Source organism: Aquarana catesbeiana, linkage group LG10, assembly GCF_042186555.1.
Source record: "Aquarana catesbeiana isolate 2022-GZ linkage group LG10, ASM4218655v1, whole genome shotgun sequence".
NCBI lineage: Eukaryota > Metazoa > Chordata > Amphibia > Anura > Ranidae > Aquarana > Aquarana catesbeiana.
In genome coordinates, this window is record NC_133333.1 from 223917600 (window position 1) to 223936648 (window position 19049).

General features: G+C 45.0%; 1 protein-coding gene across 1 annotated transcript in view; it reads left to right on the plus strand.

Moving 5' to 3' along the window:
• TMEM51 (transmembrane protein 51) overlaps positions 1-18582 on the plus strand; it is a 61669-nt gene extending 43087 nt beyond the window's left edge. The window contains exon 3 of the mRNA XM_073603358.1: positions 16487-18582. Coding sequence (XP_073459459.1) covers positions 16487-16877 — 391 coding nt within the window. The 3' untranslated portion in view covers positions 16878-18582. The remainder of the gene's footprint in view (positions 1-16486) is intronic.
• The last annotated feature ends 467 nt before the right edge of the window (positions 18583-19049 follow it).

Below are 19049 nucleotides of genomic sequence, written 5' to 3' on the forward strand. Positions count from 1 at the left end.
AATGCACGATTACGCACATATTACCACACTGCACCTGGTGTGAACAAGCACTAAAATGTAGTCTGAGGCAAAGTTCAGTGGGGTTGTGATTCCCCCAGTCCCCTTTCCTAGCACATACCCCACCACCCCCTCCCCTCCTAGCAAAAAACTCTCCTCAAATCTCCCCTCCTAGCACTAATTCTGTCCCCCCCATCATTACAGGAGTAGGGACAGCCGCAGAGGGGAGCGGGCCAGAAGGTGGGGTTGGGCTGTGCTCTCCATTTCCCCCCATGAGCTCCTCTCCCCTCCTGTCTGTATAGAAGAGTTAACACAGGATTGCTCTCAGATCCAGATGTACAGAGGTTGATTATTGCGCCCCCCCCCCCCCCCTTCCGCAATTTCTGCTGCAAGTGTTCTGTCGAAATAGCCAACTTGTTGAAATCTCCAATTGCTCTCCAGCCGTAGATTTCGACGAGTTGGCGCTACCGCCCATGTGCGCGCGGTTACCCTACCTTGGGCATGCGCACTGACAGCTGTTGGAGAACTCAATGAGTTTTCCAAAAAGGTTAGTGAAGCACCTTTGTGCATGGGCAGTAAAGCCAACTCGTCGAAGTCTGCTGCTAGTCACCTGACGTGATGTAATTGGAGATTTCAACAAGTTGGCTATCTCGACAGCACACCGGGACGGTGTGGGGAGGAGATAGGGCAGTAATCAACTCCTGTACATTCAAATCTTAGAGTGATCCTGTGTTAATTCCTCTGTACAGACAGGAGGGTGGGGGGAGCACAGCCCACACCTCCACCCACCTTTCTTCTCCTCCCTGCTGCTATCTGTACTAAAGTCTGCAACCCAGAAAGCTGTGCGGGCCGCCCTGAATGCCCTTAGCAACTGATGATGCCATCAGTTGGTAGGACGCTTGTAGACAACCTGCAAAGCAGAGGTGTGGGCTGTGCTCTCTCCCACCTCTCTGTATACAGGAGCAGCCCTACATGTTCTTGGCAAATGATGATGCCATCAGTTGGTAGGACGCTTGTAGATGACCTGCAAAGCAGAGGTGTGGGCTGTGCTCTCTCCCACCTCTCTGTATACAGGAGTTAACACAGGATTGCTCAAATTAGACTCAAATTGAACTGTATAGGGTTGGGACAGTTTGTATTTGTTTTTTTTTTGTCCTTTTGCTGTGGAACCCCTGAGGACTGTTCGCGGCACCCCGGTTGAGAAACACTGATGTAGCGCTGGTAGATTTGCGATCTACCATATGTTAGGTAAATTTAGTAACTTGTTCGTTAGGAAGGTTAGGTTTGCCTCTGTTGTGGGTGTTTCCATACTGACCGGTGGGTGTCGCTGTTATCACTGGTCAGTGTTGGAAAAGCAACGTGTCTAAGCGTATGGATGCTCTTCTGTCCCGGAGACAACTCGGTGGAGGTGGTCCTCCGAGTTGCATTCTGGGAGAGGGTATATATGGGACAAACTCCATATTAGGGGGTTCGTTTTACAGCCACCTGCTGGACCTCCTGGCCGACAGGTATGCGTTAGAGAGCAATCTCGTTGTCCTCCGTTCCGGAGGCCCACGTCGCTGCGGCGCAGGGGTGGGCCCAGAAGCTTGTCTGGGGCCTACCACAACAGCCGAGGAATGGTCCTGAGCTGTCTATCCTGAGTGAAGAAGCTGGACAACCGAGGAGATCCCAGGGGAGGACCCGTCATGGAGGGATCATGCAGAGTGCTGGTCTGGAGAGGGGCCTGGTGACTCAGTTGGAGGATGTATCCTAAAGTAACTATTAAGCATAGTGTTGCTGGGTTGGCTTAAAGGTTCAAGCACTGTGACTGACGTTCATTGCAGAAAGACCAATACATCCTGTGGCAGAGGATCGTACGGGTTTTATTCCAAACAAGTCTGTGGCAGAGACTTTTGTTCGTGCTATGTACTGGCTGCTAGGCAAGTGAGAGAGGCCTATCCAGGCGAGCAAAGAGTGTGTCCCACGAGGGGAGCGCATTCTATTGTAATATTCAAATTCTACCAGGACATTTTTTAAGAATCTTACAAGAAGATATGAGTTTCTTCTGCAGTTTCCCTTCTGCCTCTTTCCTGCTACTTCCTTAGTAAATTGTTTAATAAAGCATTGAAAACGTACTCAAGTGTTGGTGCGTATGTCGTCCAGAGGTAAACTCAACGGAACCCTAGACCCGGTGCCGGTAAAACAGAGGGAAGGAGAGTGAAGGTAACAAGCCCGTCTAAACCAGCAGCTCCACCGAGAGTTATTGCTACACTGATCTAGACCAATGCGGGCTACGTAGCCTTGCATTTGGGGTGGGGACGCCAAGGGACAGTACACTGCCAGAATATGGGGGGGGCCACGAGAGCGGAGGATTGGGCAGGTAAGATGCTTTTACTCTCCTAGACAAAACGAGCAGTTAACCCTTGCAGTACAGGCGCAGGGTTCCCAGAGGTGGGCTTTAATATAAAGTTGTGTTAGTCTGCCTCGGGAGAATAAATAAAGAATAACGGGCTTAAGTACTTTTCCTAGAACAAAATGCTTCCCCAGGTTTCCTTCTGTGCTGAGTAATCACTTAAAAGCCGAGGCATTTAGTCAGGTGATCTCTACTGAACTCCGTTCCTCCCCTTTAGCAGAGATGACGTAAGCAACACCTAGGTTCCTGGTCACATCACCAGCATAGGAGGGCTAATATGACCACTTCCTTGGTCAAGTGCTTTTCCTAAGGAAGAGGTTTGGTAAGGACAAATCATGAGCAGTGCTGTCCCTCCACATTCCCACAGGCTTCCTGCTCAGGTCTCAGCTTGGTTGTGGGAACTCCTGTTCCTCCAGGCGGAGGATTATGGGAGGAAGCTAAAAAGTGTTTCAATTTGGTGCCGGAATGCCTGGAAGGATAGGCAAGGTCAAGGCAACCAGACGTTGTTGTGGCACATTCTCTACCTCACAGTCAATAGTGATAAACTGTACAGCAAGTGTTAGTGCCAAGGATGTAGACAGATCTGACCTTGGTGGATGGGGAGACATGTTTCTATGGATATGTTTAGAATAGCAAAAAAAAAAATGTTATTATTCTATTTAGAAAACGTGATTACAGAGGAAGGCTCTTCTTCTTTCTAGCGGCCTCCATTTGAGGTCATATGAAATGCTCAGTTCAAAAGGGTCACCCATACGACTTAGGCCTCATGCACACGAGACGCTGTTAAACACGCGTTCAGAGGCAGTTGGACACTTTTTCCAACTGCCCCTGAACCCATTCAATGTTATCCTATGTGTCCATGTACACAGTCTCGTATTTTGGCGTTTTTAGGCAGTTGCGTTTTAACCTCATTTTTCCAGAAGCAAAAAAATGGGTTCAGATGCAAAAGTTTTCCACGTTTCAGACGCCAAACGTTTGCGTTTATAAGTGTTTTTAAAGGAACCCTATTTTTTGGACCAGAAAACACAGAAATATGATGGTAAACTGCAGCAGAGAATGACATTTTGTGACCCAACTTTGGGGCCCTGTATGTCGGGGTTCCTAGCACCAAGTGGCCCAAATTTGGTGTGCAAACACAGTGAAACTAGCACTACAACATATCCAAAAGGGGGGTTCCTAGCACCAAGTGGCCCCGAGATACTGGGCCCCAAAGTCGGGTCACAAAATGTCAAGCACTTTTCTGCAGCAGAGAATGACATTTTGCGACCTGAATTTGGGGCCCCATATCTCGTGGCCACTTAGTGCTAGGAACCCCAAATTTGGTGTGCAAACACAGTGAAACTAGCACTACAACATATCCAAAGTTAGGGTTCCTAGCACCAAGTGGCCCAGAGATATGGGTCGCAAAATGTCATTCCCTGCTGCAGAAAAGTGCTTGGGGATCTTGACTAAACGCTTCTAGACGCAAACGCGGTAAAACGCGGCATGCAAATGCGGCAAAATGGGCGTTTCTAAACGCTGGTTTCAGCTTTTAAAAACGTGTTCAGCAGAGTTTGCACCGGCGTCTCGTTTGCATGAAGCCTTAAAAGGGTTGTAAACCCTCCATGTTTTTTCACCTTAATGGATCCTAACTTCTGTCACTGACTGGCCCCCCCTGTTTTAGTCCTGTAATTCCCATGCCGGAGACACGCTCTTTCCCTCTGCCCGTTGTCTCGGCTCTTGATTGGATAGATTGATAGCAGCGCAGCCATTGGCTCCCGCTGCTGTCAATCAAAGGCCAGTGATGTGGGGGGGCGGAGCCAAGTCTGGCATTCTGTGTCTATAGACGCAAATGCTGGACCCGGGAGCGTGCCCGCAAGGTAACCCCTCGAAAGGGGGGTTATACGATGCAGGGATGACCTACCAGCGCCGCCGGAGGACCCCAGAAGAGGAGGATCGGGGCCGCTCTGTGCAAAACTAACTGCACAGTGGAGGTAAGTATGACATAAACAAACAGCACTGCAGGCTGAACCCAGCTCTGTGCTCTGATTTTGATGAGGACCTAGAAATGGATGAGGATGCCTTCATCAGCATGCTAATGAGGTTTTTATTAAAAAAAAAAAAAAAAAAAGTTCCATTGGCATTGTATACCTGATTTTAGACCCAGTGACCCTCATCACTGGGTGTCTGTGCTTCTCTATGCAATGCAGTCTGATCATGGCTGGTGGGAGGGGCTGTACATGGCATCCCGAAAACAGCAGAGACTTTCCTAAGTAATACCCACATGTGATGCTGAGCCTTCATGACTGAAAGAACTGAAATCCAATGAATGAAATAAACAGGTTAGGGACAGTCGGGCCAGGAGGGAAAGGGCTGGATGATGCTGGGAATCATCCAGCCAGAAAATGAGGCAGGCTCTATCTGATATTCTGCAGCTTCTAATACACTCGAGAGAAGCTCACAATGTGTAGCACAATTAGAGTAAGCAATGCAGTTGGACCTGTTAAGAAATGGGCAAAATGTTCTCAACATGTAGCATTCTTTCCTATTGTTTTATAATAGTTACATTTCTAGTGTGTTTGTTTTTTGTTTTTTCTTAAGCCTTTTAAAAGCTTGAGGCTGCATTCACACCTCAGCATTTTTTTCCACGCGACTTGCACACGTTTTTGAGCTTTGGCGTTTTTTTTTTTATTAGCCAATAGAGAGATATTATCTGTTGCATCATTTGTTGCTAGGCATTTCAGCTTTTCCCTTAGTTTTTATTTATCTTTTAATTATTATTATTCATTATATTATTATTATTTTTTTTCATTGGGGGTAAGGGGTTAGATTTGAGGTTAGGATTAGGAGTTTGGGTGTGGCGTACCTTGGTTGAAGTCGGTGTTGGCCTGGGCTTGTCTGTGTGCTGGTACACGAGCATTGGCTGTATGGGAATGAGCAGTAGCTGCAGAAGAATTTGCATTAGCTGTATGAGAATTAGTATTGGCTGAACTAGCTTCCTGACATGGGGGTTATTTATTTATTTTCTTAGGGCGTTAATACTAATAATAATAATCACAATAATAATAAACACCCAAACCTGAAAAAAAAATACTAGTAAGTTTATTTATTTTGTGTAAGGGTTAGGGTGTTTAGTTATTTTGTAGTGGTTAATTTTTACTATTACTATTCATACATTGAATTTATTTGTGTATTTTAAATGTATTTTATTATTATTAATTATTATTAATATTTAAGAATAAATGTAAAATACACAAAAATAATCATAAATAAATTCAATAAATGAATACTAAGTAATAGTAAATAAATAACCCATAACCTTAACCCCTAACCCTAAAAAATGAAATACTAATACATGAAACACCTTAACTCTTACACAAAATAAATCACTTACTAGTATTATTAATAATATTTATAATTTAACCAAATCCGCCCGGAACGAGTTGCCCCCTTAATGACCAGGTCATTTTTTGCAATGTGACACTGCGACGCTTCAACTGACAATTGCGCAGCCGTGCAATGTTGTACCAAAACAACATTTACATCCTTTTTTTTTTTTTTTCTTTCCCCACAAATAGAGCTTTCTTTTGGTGGTATTTGATCACCTCTGCAATATTATTATTTTTTTTTTTTGTGTTTGCTATAAACAAACAAAGAGCGCCAATTTTTTTTGTACTTTTTGCTATAATACATGTCCAAAAAGAAATCTAAAAAAAAAAAATGTATACATCAGTTTAGGCTGATATATATTATTCTACATATTTTTGATAAAAAAACAAACAAACCGCAATAGTCGTATATTGGTTTGCGCAAAACTTATCGCGCCTACAAACTATGGAATAGATTTAGGGATTTTTTAAAATAGTTTTTACTAGTAATGGCGGCAATCTGTGATTTTTTTTTTTTTTTTTTTTTTTTGCAGGATTGCGGCAGACAAATCTGAATTTGTGGACCAGTGACATTATTGCATTGATCAGTGCTATAAAAATGCACTGATCAATGTAAAAATGACACTGGCAGCGAAGGGGTTAACACTAGGGGGCGATCAAGGGGTTAAATGTGTTCACTCAGCGTGTTCTAACTGTAGGGGGGGAATGGGCTGCCTGGGACATGACAGATCGATGTTCCCGATCACCGGGAACAGTAGATCTCTGACCTGTCCCCTGTCAGAATGGGGATCCGCTTTGTTTACAAAGACAGGTCCGCATTCTGCCTCTGTATACCGCGATCGCGGGACGCTGGCGGACATCGCGACCCACAGGACACGCTCCCGCAGTGTGCAGCGGGCGTGAGCGCGCCCGTGCCATCGTACAGCTACGGTGATCTGCTCACCTGCTGCTGTATAACGATGGCGGCTGGTTGGCAAGGTTAAAGGTTAATTATAATTTATGTATTACACACATAGTTATTTGGGAATTTAGTTTACATTTATTCATGTATTGCTATTTTATGTTTTACAATTTTTTATTTGTGCAGAAAATCGCAACAAAACGCACACATGGCGCGTTTCTATTCATTCCTATGGAAATAAACGCACCAAAAAACACTCATATCTGCCCGATTTCGAGTACAAAAAAAGCTCCAGAACTTTTTTTGAGCTTCAGGCGTTTGGCTTCAGGCCACTTGGAATGGAGATGTGAACCAACTCCAAAGACGATAGAGTTTTTTTTTTTTTTTTTTTTTTAGATTTCATGATGTATTAATGAATCCAGAGCTGCATTCATTAGTATATTTTATATCAACCTGGAGTTCATCTGTGAGGGGCCTGTTTTGCCGTTCTAAAACGCAGCTACTGAGCGCATAACACAAGGATGTGAACAAGCCCTAAGCCCTCGGTTGGTTACCGGGGGGTGGGGGGGGGCGTTAAAAACATATGGTTAAGCCACATTTTTAGCTTTCCTCCACCCCAAACTCCTTGCACCCTTAAGCTGCAGTGTCAGTGAATGGGGGGTGTTTACATTCCGTGGTCTGGGTGCTTTGCCTCCGCTGCAAAATGTATCCAACATATCAAGTGACTGAGGGAGGGTGGCAAACACATTCAATGCACACAGCTGTGGCACGTTTGTTCTGCAAAAATGAGGTTAAAACAGTCGGTGAAGAGATGTGACATACCTGTCAGTCGCCTCTGAAAAGCAATCCAAATGGCTTTTCAGAGGAGTGGTGGTTTTAGACCCACGTTTAAAGTGATTGTAAATGCAACATTTTTTCGTGTTTTATACTTGCATGCTCTGTGTAATGGTTTTGCACAGAGCAGCCCCGATCCTCCTCTTCTCTGGTCCCCCTTCGGCACTCTGGGCCCCTTGCCAAGTGCCCCCCCATAGCAAACCACTTGGTTCGGGGGCACCTGTGCCTGCTCGCTCCCAAGTCGGCCTTAAGGCCTCAGCCCTGCCCCCCCCCGCTTCCTCCTCACCAGCTGTGATTGACAGCAGCAGGGGGCCAATGGCTGCTGCATCTCAGCCAATGAAGAGGGAGAGACCCAGAAGAGCCTCGGGGTCTCCTGCACATTGCTGGATCGAGATCGGGCTTAGGTAAGTATTAGGGGGGAGCGGCACAGATTTTTTTTACCTTCATCCATAGAATGCATAAAGGTTTACAGCCACTTTAACCTTCACCTTAATGATATGATCGAAAGACCGAACGGTGGGTGTTTTAATGCTGGCCATACACATGGCAATGTTCAAGCAACCCGAAATGCTTTAAACCAGCTAACAATCGCAAAAATGGAGCCCACTACTACCACTGATGTATTTTATATCCCGAACCCTGAGATTGTAATGGGAGTTCAGTCCTTTTTTTTTTTTTTGTTAGATGAAATGCGTTGAAAGTGGTCAGGATTTCTTGAAAACAGCCATGGGGAACCCTGATTTAAAAAAAAAAAAGAAAAAAAAAAGAACTTCACGCTTGAGTCTTTCTTGAAGGATAGAAGTCAAGTACGTCAACAGAAGCGAATGTCAGAATATCCCATTACCGCAGAGACAATCGGTCATTCTGCCACTTGTTTCGTATTTCTGTGATAGCTTTATGTCTATTGGTAAGAGGCCGGGAGCCATGCTGTGCTGTGTGTGACATTAAAGTGAGGAGTTGGAATAGGTAATGACAGGCCAACCATTGATTGATTGTCTCTACTTGTAAAAAGCTTTTTGTGACCAAGTACATGTCCATTGCTCAGGAGTGCTGTGCTCTGCACTGTGAAGACATAGACGAGCGAGGAGCTACAATATCCTATAGAGGCACTGCAGTCATTTGTGTTGCACACGGTGCCCTCTGCTGTCCAAAGTGATAAATGACTAAGAAATGGTTCTTATCCGGATAGAATTCCAGAATGAATTTAGGATTTTATTTTTATTTTTTTAAAGGTAAATGTCAATGGTAATTTGGTCATTTTTTTTATTAACGTATTATAAGCCCATTGACCTCTACGTTCTAAAGGAACGCGTTTTACCGCAGTGTGCAGCATTACACATTACATGAAGTGCCATTCATTTTGAATAGTACCCCAACGCATCATAGTTTTGTGATGTGTTTTAAATGTGTGACCGCTTGATGATTTTTTTTTTTTTTTTTTTTTTTTTTTTTTTCTTAGGGTTCATTTGCAGCTCCTTGATCTGGACTGCCTAACACAGCACACATTAACCACTTTAGAAGATTTACCCCCCTTCAAGACCAGGCATTGAATTTGTTTCAAAGTCGTACCAAAGTAGCACAGGAACCTTTTCTAAAGGCGGACAGACTTGTGTAGTATCAGTTAGGACAATGTAGACAAAAACTCACCCAAGCTCTACCGCATGTTTATAAGACGATCAGCTGAATAATGGTGCTCAGGCCATTGTGTCCCATACATCAAAATTCCAAAAATTATCAGTTAGGACAACTCTCATAGGGAAACATTGAATTTCACATGTCACACGACTTGGGGTGTCACAAGTCAGATCCTGTCACTTCAGTGTGAACCGAGCATTACAGGCATTTATATAGCGCCATCAATTTACGCAGCGCTTTACATATACAGTATCACACAAAAGTGAGTACACCCCTCACATTTTTGTAAATATTTTCTTCTATCTTTTCATGTGACAATCCTGAAGAAATAACACTTTGCTACAATGTAAAGTAGTGAGTGTACAGCTTGTATAACAGTGTAAATTTGCTGTCCCCTCAAAATAACTCAACACACAGCCATTAATGTCTAAACCGCTGGCAACAAAAGTGAGTACACCCCTAAGTGAAAATGTCCAACTTGGGCCCAAAGTGTCATTATTGTGGCCACCATTATTTTCCAGCACTGCCTTAACCCTCTTGGACATGGAGTTCACCAGAGCTTCACAGGTTGCCACTGGAGTCCTCTTCCACTCCTCCATGATGACATCACAGAGCTGGTGGATGTTGGAGACCTTGCGCTCCTCCATCTTCCATTTTGAAGATGCCCCACAGATGCTCAATAGGGTTTAGGTCTGGAGACATGCTTGTCCAGTACATCGCCTTTACTCTCAGCTTCTTTAGCAAGGCAGTGGTCGTCTTGGAGGTGTGTTTGGGGTTGTTATCATGTTGGAATACTGCCCTGTGGCCCAGTCTCCGGAGGGAGGGGATCATGCTCTGCTTCAGTATGTCACAGTACATGTTGGCATTCATGGTTCCCTCAATGAACTGTAGCTCCCCAGTACCGGCAGCACTCATGCAGCCCCAGACCATGACTCTCCCACCACCATGCTTGACTGTAGACAAGACACACTAGTCTTTGTACTCCTCACCTGGTTGTCGGCCACACACGCTTGACACCATCTGAACTAAATAAGTTTATCTTGCATAGCTCCCAACTGTCCCTGATTTGGAGAAATGTCCCTCTGTCCCTCATTCCTCCTAGTTTGTCCCTCATTTTGGTCCGTTCTATATAGATGTATATCAAATTTACTTTTTATCTATCAAAAAGTGTTTCCCAGTGCTAAACCTTTCATCTGATTTCTAAATGGCTGCATTTGTAAATTCCAAAAGCCAATATAAAGGAATAGAAGTGGTAAAAAAAGCACTTGTGGGTTTAACCAATCTTGATTTTTATTTTGTACAATTTTAACTTTAAGGGGGTGTGTCCTATACCTGCATGCTTTTGCTGATAGGTGTACCTCATTCCCATCTCAAAAAGTTGGGAGGTATGATCTTGGTTTCATCAGACCACAGGACATGGTTCCAGTAATCCATGTCCTTAGTCTGCTTGTTTTCAGCAAACTGCAGGCTTTCTTGTGCATCATCTTTAGAAGAGGCTTCCTTCTTGGACATCAGCCATGCAGACCAATTTGGTGCAGTGTGCAGCGTATGGTCTGAGCACTGACAGGCTGACCCCTCACCTCTTCAACCTTTGCAGCAATGCTGGCAGCACTCATACGTCTATTTCCCAAAGACAACCTCTGGATATGATGCTGAGCATGTGCACTCAACTTCTTTGGTGGACCATGGCGAGGCCTGTTCTGAGTGGAACCTGTCCTGTTAAACCGCTGTATGGTCTTGGCCACCGTGCTGCAGCTCAGTTTCAGGGTCTTGGCAATTTTCTTATAGCCTAGACCATCTTTATGTAGAGCAACAGTTCTTTCTTTTCAGATCCTCAGAGAGTTCTTTGCCATGAGGTGCCATGTTGAACTTCCAGTGACCAGTATGAGAGAGTGAGAGCGATATCACCACATTTAACACACCTGCTCCCCATTCACACCTGAGACCTTGTAACACTAACGAGTCACATGACACCGGGGAGGGAAAATGGATAATTGGGCCCAATTTGGACAATTTCACTTATACCCCATTCACACAGGGGCAACACGACTTGCAGGTCGCCTCAGCGAGGCGACCTGCAAACGACTGCCCGGGCAACTTGCAAAACGACTTCTGTATAGAAGTCTATGCAAGTCACCCCAAGTCGCCCCCGAAGTCGTACAGGAACCTTTTTCTAAGTCGGAGCGACTTGCGTCGCTCCCCTTAGAACGGTTCCATAGCACAGAACGGGAGGCGACTTGTCAGGCGACTAGGTCGCCTGACAAGTCGTCCCTGTGTGAATGGGCTCTTAGGGGTGTACTCACTACGTACGTGCCGTTGCTTCAGTTTGCTCAAGTGCCAAGGACGTCGGCACATGCAAATACAGGGATATCTCCTAAACTGTGCAGGTTTAGGAGATATCCAGTGTAGCTACAGGTAAGCCTAATTATAGGCTTGCCTGTAGTATAAAGTGGTTGTAAAAGGGTTTACAACCACTTTAAGGCAGTTGTCAACTTATGAGCTAAATGGGGCCTCAAATGTGACCTCCTGACATCATCAAAGGGCCGCATGTAATGTTCAGTATATGTAATGCTTGGGAGAACTGCCAGACTGCAGACCGAATAGAGGAAGGTCGAAAAATGTGGACAGGATCCATTGTTGGCTGGGGATATGTCGCAGAAGGCGATGAGAAACAGGGAACATGTTACATGAGGCTTGTAGAGATCAATGTGATTACCCTAACCCAGTGATGGTGAACCTTGGCACTCCAGATGTTTTGGAACTACATTTCCCATGATATATAGTAGGTGAGGTTGAAAAAAGACACAAGTCCATCAAGTCCAACCTATGTGTGTGATTATGTGTCAGTATTGCATTGTATATCCCTGTATGTTGCGGTCATTCAGGTGATTATCTAATAGTTTCTTGAAGCTATCAATGCTCCCCGCTGAGACCACCGCCTGTGGAAGGGAATTCCACATCCTTGCCACTCTTACAGTAAAGAACCCTCTACGTAGTTTAAGGTTAAACCTCTTTTCTTCTAATTTTAATGAGTGGCCACGAGTCTTGGTAAACTCTCTTCTGCGAAAAAGTATGATGCTCATGCAGTCTGCACTCTAGATAAGCATCATGGGAAATGCAGTTCCAAAACATCTGGGGTGCCAAGGTTTGCCATCACTGCCCTAACCCATGTTCCCACTATAGACTGGTGAGCTCTGAGGGCCGCACATCATATACCAAAGGGCCGCAGGTTGGGCAGCAGGGTTCCAAGGGCTTGTCCGCAGCATAAGGCGTGTCCAAGCAAATGCGCTTTTTTTTTTTTGTTAGTGTTCCTGCACATCACTTTTTTATGGCAGCCTATTCGTTTCAATAGGATGCCCTATGCGTGTGAAATACATTTTAAAAAAAAAGGTGCAGGCACTATTTTAAAAATTGTGCCGCACCAGACCACATACCATACATTTTTGGAGGCCAAAACGCACCCACATTTGCTAGAAGTGTGGTGGTGCCATTAAGAATTTAATGGCACCTGCACACAGCTACAGAAGGCACCGCGTTTCTGTGCGGTGCAGGAAGACGTGGTTTTGCACCACACCTGGTGTGAACAAACCCGAACGCTTAGCTCCAGGCAGATATAAAAGCCACACATAATGCGGCACTGTAATCAATATTGCATCATTAAGTGTATTTTTTTTTTTTATACAGCCTTTTTCAGCCCCTGTATAGCAGAGCTCAGACTGGGAGGAGCAGAAGCAGCACAAGGAGCTAATCAGTTGTGCTGCAGTGGACAGGGCATGTGGAAAGGAGAGAGCAGGTGACAGCGATCAACTCGTCAGTGTGCTGCTTCTCTGTTCGCTGTCCAGTCACAGGCTGAAGAGGAAGACGGGACCTGCAAGTTTCAGGCTTAGTTTACACTTGAAGTGGGGGCATAGTAAAAACCATGTGGTTGAGCTGCATTTTTACACCCCTCCTCCCCTGCTGCTTTCCCTAAGCTACAAAGGCAGCCATATGGGTGGGATACCCATGCCCGCTGTCATGTTTGGTGAGCAGTACCACCCACTGAACATGACCCGTTCATGTGAATGGGGCAGTGTGGGTTTTTAGGGGTTAAAATAGGCAGGGAGGAAGCGACACAACGCTTACCCACCGCCTGTCAAATGCTTTCCAAAAAGTGACCCACAGTGAATCGCTCTGGAAAATGGCCATTACCGAACTATAGCAGAGAAGAATCAGGTCTTCTGCCTTTTTCAGGAAGAGTCAAGCTGTGTAAATCCAGGACTGGATGGACAGAAATACCATTGATTTGTCAAGTAAAGCAGCTCCTACACATGTGACTCATTTAAAATGCTTGGAACGCTCTGAAGCCCTGTGTTCTCTCCTCCAATGATCCACACTGAAATGGGTGCTGCGGCGTCTCTGTTTCTCATCCAGAAGTTGCTTGTGTGAGAGGGCCGCTCCGGACAGCCCAGTCTCAAGGAATAATGGAGCAGCCTCAGCTCCTCCCCAGCCACGCCCTCAGATGCGTTTCGCCCCGAAGCTTATTTATAGAGAACCTCTGACTAAGCCCCTGGGCAAAATGCGTCAAAGGGCGTGGCTGGGGAGGAGCTCCGGCTGAAGCAGCTCCCTACTATTCCTTTAGATTGGGCTGTCGGGAGTGCGGTGCTCTCACACTTGCACATACAAACTCCCATACATGTGCTTCACTTGTGTATTAAGCTGTCTGGAGTTTAATCATAGAGTAGTGGAGGGTTTTAACAGCTGTCAGGTTTTTATAGCTGTCATCGTCCTGTTGGGTAGCTTAAGGCAGGACAGTCCCTATACTTGGCCCTTCTCCAACAGTCTGAAGGGGTCCCTTGCTGGAGTGACATCTTCTCACTGGCTCCTTCCGGGTGTGGTCTTCGGCTATCTTCATTGGCTGGTGCAGGATGATGTAACTCCTGGGCATGCGCAGGAGGCAGTCATCCTGGCACACAGGGACTGTGCTGGTGATGTAAACTGATTGGCGCATGTAGATGTATGTTCCTGTGTTACCTGCAGTTCTGCTTTAACACCAGAGCTATCCCTAGTGGGGACATAGACAGCAATAATAACCCGGCAGGGATTCCAACCCCTCATCATTCTAGTCTAAAAAAAAAAAAAAGATACGTTTTGGCTTTAGATACACTACTGGTGTCCAAAGGAACCCACACAAAGCAAAAAACCCAGAGAAAGTCAACAGATTATGACTGTGTTTTGGGGCTGTAGGATGAATACTGTGTATGTTGCCTTGTTTGCAACCTTAAAATATAACTAAAGGGATATCATCTTAGAATTTATTGCTGAATAACTTGAAACAGAAGTGGGGTTCAGGATACTCCAAAACTGACGATTAGGAGGACAACTTTCCTATAGCTGTAGACACACATTTGAGTCTCAACCTGGTCTTACAATGTCCCAGAAGCTGTCTGCCACCCAGCTTCCACAGGTACAGGGCAAAAGAGGCAGCTGCCCCGGGCCCAGTCATTGTTGTGGGGCCCAAGGCGGTTTCCCCTTGAGCCCACACTGCCCGCAAATAGTTAAGTGGATTTAGGAGGGCCCAAGAAAATGTTTGCCCAGGGTCCAATCAATATTAAAGACGGCCCTGCAGGTAGTTGCTCGGGGGGGGTGACTGATTCTTCTCCAGTCCAGACAAGGACTTCAGGACAGTGTCCTCCAGCATAATCCTTTTAGTAAATCTTCTACAGGCCCTCCGCTCCGCATCTGCTGAGGCCACCCAGACTACAATTTCTTGTCTCAGTATAGCTGCCCCCCAGGGGCAGCAGCCCCAGGAATACTGGAACCCGCCCTGGAGAGGAAAGGCCTCTCCAAACATTTAACAACTCCCCAGCCATCCAGGGATTGCCTGAGGCATGATAAATATTTATAACTGGGTATCTGACTCTCCCTGCCCTATATTCCGGAAGCTTCTTCCAGAAGAAGGTAGGAGAAATCAACCACACAGCCTAGGAAACTCTCCCCAGACAAAAATAATCACCAACTACAGTGCGGTCAAAAATAAATTTAGCCCAACAACCTACTGTAAATAGGGGAGGGAGCTACTTTAGTCTGTGTATGTATATATTGTATAACATATAATCTGTGTGTTCCAGGTATTTTCAGTCACTTGACATCACAGGTCCTCTTCACCCTCTTCTTCCTTTTTTGGAGGATTGTAAATGCAGAGAGCAGCATCGCGTACTGATGTGGTGCCATTTTCTGCAGAATTCTCCCATGAGCCCAAGTTTGAGGGGTGGAGCCATGGGCGTGCGCACAGGGTGTGCCAGATATGCCTGAGCACAGTTTAATCACTCCATGTGCATTAGTATTATCGCTCTGTGTGGCTGCAAGAAAGATCTCCCTCTTACCGTCTCTGTCATGCTTACACACTACTTTTTCACTGTGATGGCAGGGAGATCAGTGTGCCAGGGTCATATATATGTAGACACACATGTGTTTGTTTAAACTTTAGGGTGCACACTCTAATCCAATAGGCTGCGCACATCTATGGGTGGAGCCTTGACACCCTGAGCGCACAGGAAGTGGGATGAATGATTGATTTTTGCTCATACATTTTTTTTCTGGTCAACCAGCAGACTGAATGAATGAAAGAAAATACATTGATTCCCCATCCACACACTTGAGGATGGGTGAATCACTCCCACTGTGGTATTGTATTCTGACTGCAGGGAGCCTTCTTTGCCATCAGCATACAATCCTTAGTGTTGCCGGCTGTAGTCAGCAACACTGATATTTTGGGAAAAATCGGACAGGCTGGTTGTACACAAGTCAACCTGTGTACAACCAGCCTTGCCCATACATGGATCAAAATTCAGCCAGTCCCTGCTGAACTGGCCGAATTTCGATCCATGTATGGCTGGCTTAAGAGAAGTGGAGTGTCTGTAGGGATCAGGCTGGGGAAGAGTATAGAACAGTGATGGCGAATCTTGGCACCGCAGATGTTTAGGAACTACATTTCCCATGATGCTCCACTACACTGCAGAATGCATGAGCATCATGGGAAATGTAGTTCCAAAACATCTGGGGTGCCAAGGTTTGTCATTACTGGTATAGAAGTACTGTTTTTATTATCTTAAAAATCTGTGGGGGGCCTTATAGGTGTTTTATGGTCCAGTATGAAACTGGTGGCCTATGTAAACAATTGATTCAATTAAAATCAAATTAAGAAACCCTCACACTACAAAGTTGTTGGTCCAATCTATATCCAGTTGTAATGTTTGGCCATGCTGGCTCCCCTTTACACAATGTAGACACAGATTTCCTCAAGCTCTCGTTTTCACAGATTCTGTAAAACAACCCAAGAACCGAATTGCGGGTACTAATGCTCTCTATTGTTCATTGCAGCCATGAAGAACCCGATTCCCCGGGGTATTCCGCCCCAAGCTACGAGGAAGTGATGAGACTGGAATATGAACCTCGACAAACTGCAGACGCCGACAGAGACCAGAGAATGAGCATTACCCTTCCATCCTACGAGTCCCTGAACGAACTCGACGAGTCAACGCCAACTAGGCCCAACGCCGCTTCAGCGAAACCGGAAAGGACCAATTCACGATCGGGAAAGGAGAAAAAACCCTTGAACGTTCGGAGGATCAAATCTGACAAACTTCACCTGAAGGAATTCAGACTTAACTTGTCCGGTCGTAAAAACCTGGCCGACACTCAGAAGATCGAGCCCATAACGCCACCGCCGCAATATGAAGATAAACAGATCGGGGCTCACCAGCCGGTCTAGACTTTGTTGTTGTGAAAAGGAATAGTTTGTAGTTCATCCTTTTTGAGACTATTTTTATACTGGTATTTTTTTGTGATATAAACTATTTCTTTTTTTTTTTTTTTTTTTTTTCTAATTAGGCATTGCCTAAATCCTGTATTCTAGGTTGTGACTGACAGGGCCGCTCGCTGACAATACTGCTGTAGGTTTAGTCAATTTCCCTCTACTTCTAGATTAATATGATATGAATGAATATTAGAGAATCCCAGGTACAAGTGATCCATCCTGAGGTAATTTTTTTTTTCTGGGGACCTCTGGAGCCATTACTTTATACAGGAGCATTAGTGCATACAGGAACCCTTACCTCATACAGGAGCCATTACTTCACACAGGCCCAACAAGTTATTTTTCAGTCAACAAAACAAATCTATCGTTTCTTCCCAGCCCTAAAATTAGCTGTATTTATAAGCAAAAGAGGTTCAAGTTATAGAGAAGAACATCAAACTATGAAAATGTATTAATATTTGGTTAAAATTGAGAAGGTGTTTTTTGTTTTTTTTTTTTGGTTTTTCATTCCTGCTTTTGTATTTTGGTTTTTATTATTCACTTCCTGTTTTGTTAGCAAGACAGGAAGTGAGAATTTCTCTAAGGGAGATACGCGCAGGAATAAAACTATTATTTTTTCTCTTTAGTTCGAGGAGACAGCTCTGCTTTAAATGATTGCCAACTGCGGGTGTTTATTTTTAAAAGCATAGCTGTGTCCTCCAATTAACTCCGTGAAAAGGAGTTTATGGTGAGTACAAAAAACTACTTTTTTTTTTCTTTTTTTTCCTCCCCACGTAGAGTGGGAATAGTTGCGTTTTCTTTACTGTCTGTGCTCTCATTGAGGATTTTTCCTTCCTGCTATGTCTCCAGAACAGGAAATGAGGGGAAATGTCTAAGGCTGGGTTCACACTAGTCCAGTGCGAATTGAAGCTCCGGTTTCCCTGCGAAGATAAAAATGATTCATTCCGGGGTTCATCTACGACTTGGGGGTCTCAAACTTGCGGCCCTCCAGTTGTTGCGAAACTACAAGTCCCATCATGCCTCTGTCTGTGGGAGTCATGCTTGTAACTGTCAGCCTTGCAATGCCTCATGGGACTTGTAGTTTCGCAGCAGCTGGAGGGCCACCAGTTTGAGACCCCTGATAGCTGCGGATCAGCTGACCAGGGAGAGGGGGGTGGTTTAGGAGGAGGGGGGAGAGATTTCCTGTTCATAACGGAACACATATGCGAATCAGATGCGTTCCCTTTGAAGATTATGTGCCTGCAATTCGCACTACACTGCCTAGGAAACGCGCACTTTTTTTGTGCAATGCGGAGTGCGGATGCAATGCACATGTGAACCAGACCCATTGAAAAGAACATATTTTCAAATACTCTGTGAATTGGATGTGTGGTGTAAGCCGCATCCAATTCACATATGTGAACCCAGCCTCAAGGGGGACACAAGAGTAATAAAAAAAAACCTGACGGGTTTTGATCCTTCCCTTACTCCATCCAAAATTGAAAAAAAAAAATGTTTGAAGTTCTTTATCATCTTGTACATCTTGGATATATATGTGATCTCTATTGATTTCTGAATGTTCTGTTATTTCCCTCTGTCTGTATCACTCACTATTTGCTTTTGTATAAGCCTTGTAAGATTACTTGTCAGAAAATTCAAATATTACATTTATTGAACCCAACGGGAAAATGATGGGTGCTCACTGGTAATGGGCTGTGAGTGTTGGCTGTGGATCATTGTAGAAATCATCTCTAGTGTGAATTCAGAACACAGCGTCATATCTAAGAGAACCTGTCCCCTTCCCCATTCAGGGAGGTGAAAGGTGTCTTTGTAGAGAGCCCTCTGATACTCGCCTCGACGCTCCATCCTCTGTCGCAGCTGGTGATAGCGGTGACTCCCCTGGTCATTATTGATGCTTGGGTCTAACAAATAGCTGCCTGCTAGAACAAACACTGTCACATGAAAGGAGGTGGCATTGTCCCCCCTTACCTAGTATTATCACTGGCTGCAATGTTGGAAGGGGTGTCAATGCAGAGCGGGCAAGGTGGGTATCTGTAGGGTTTGGTTGGGGCGCTCTTTAAGTAGACACTGTCACTTTGCCCTGAATGCGTAGGGTGACGGTCTCTTTTTGAGGCCGGGTTCACATAT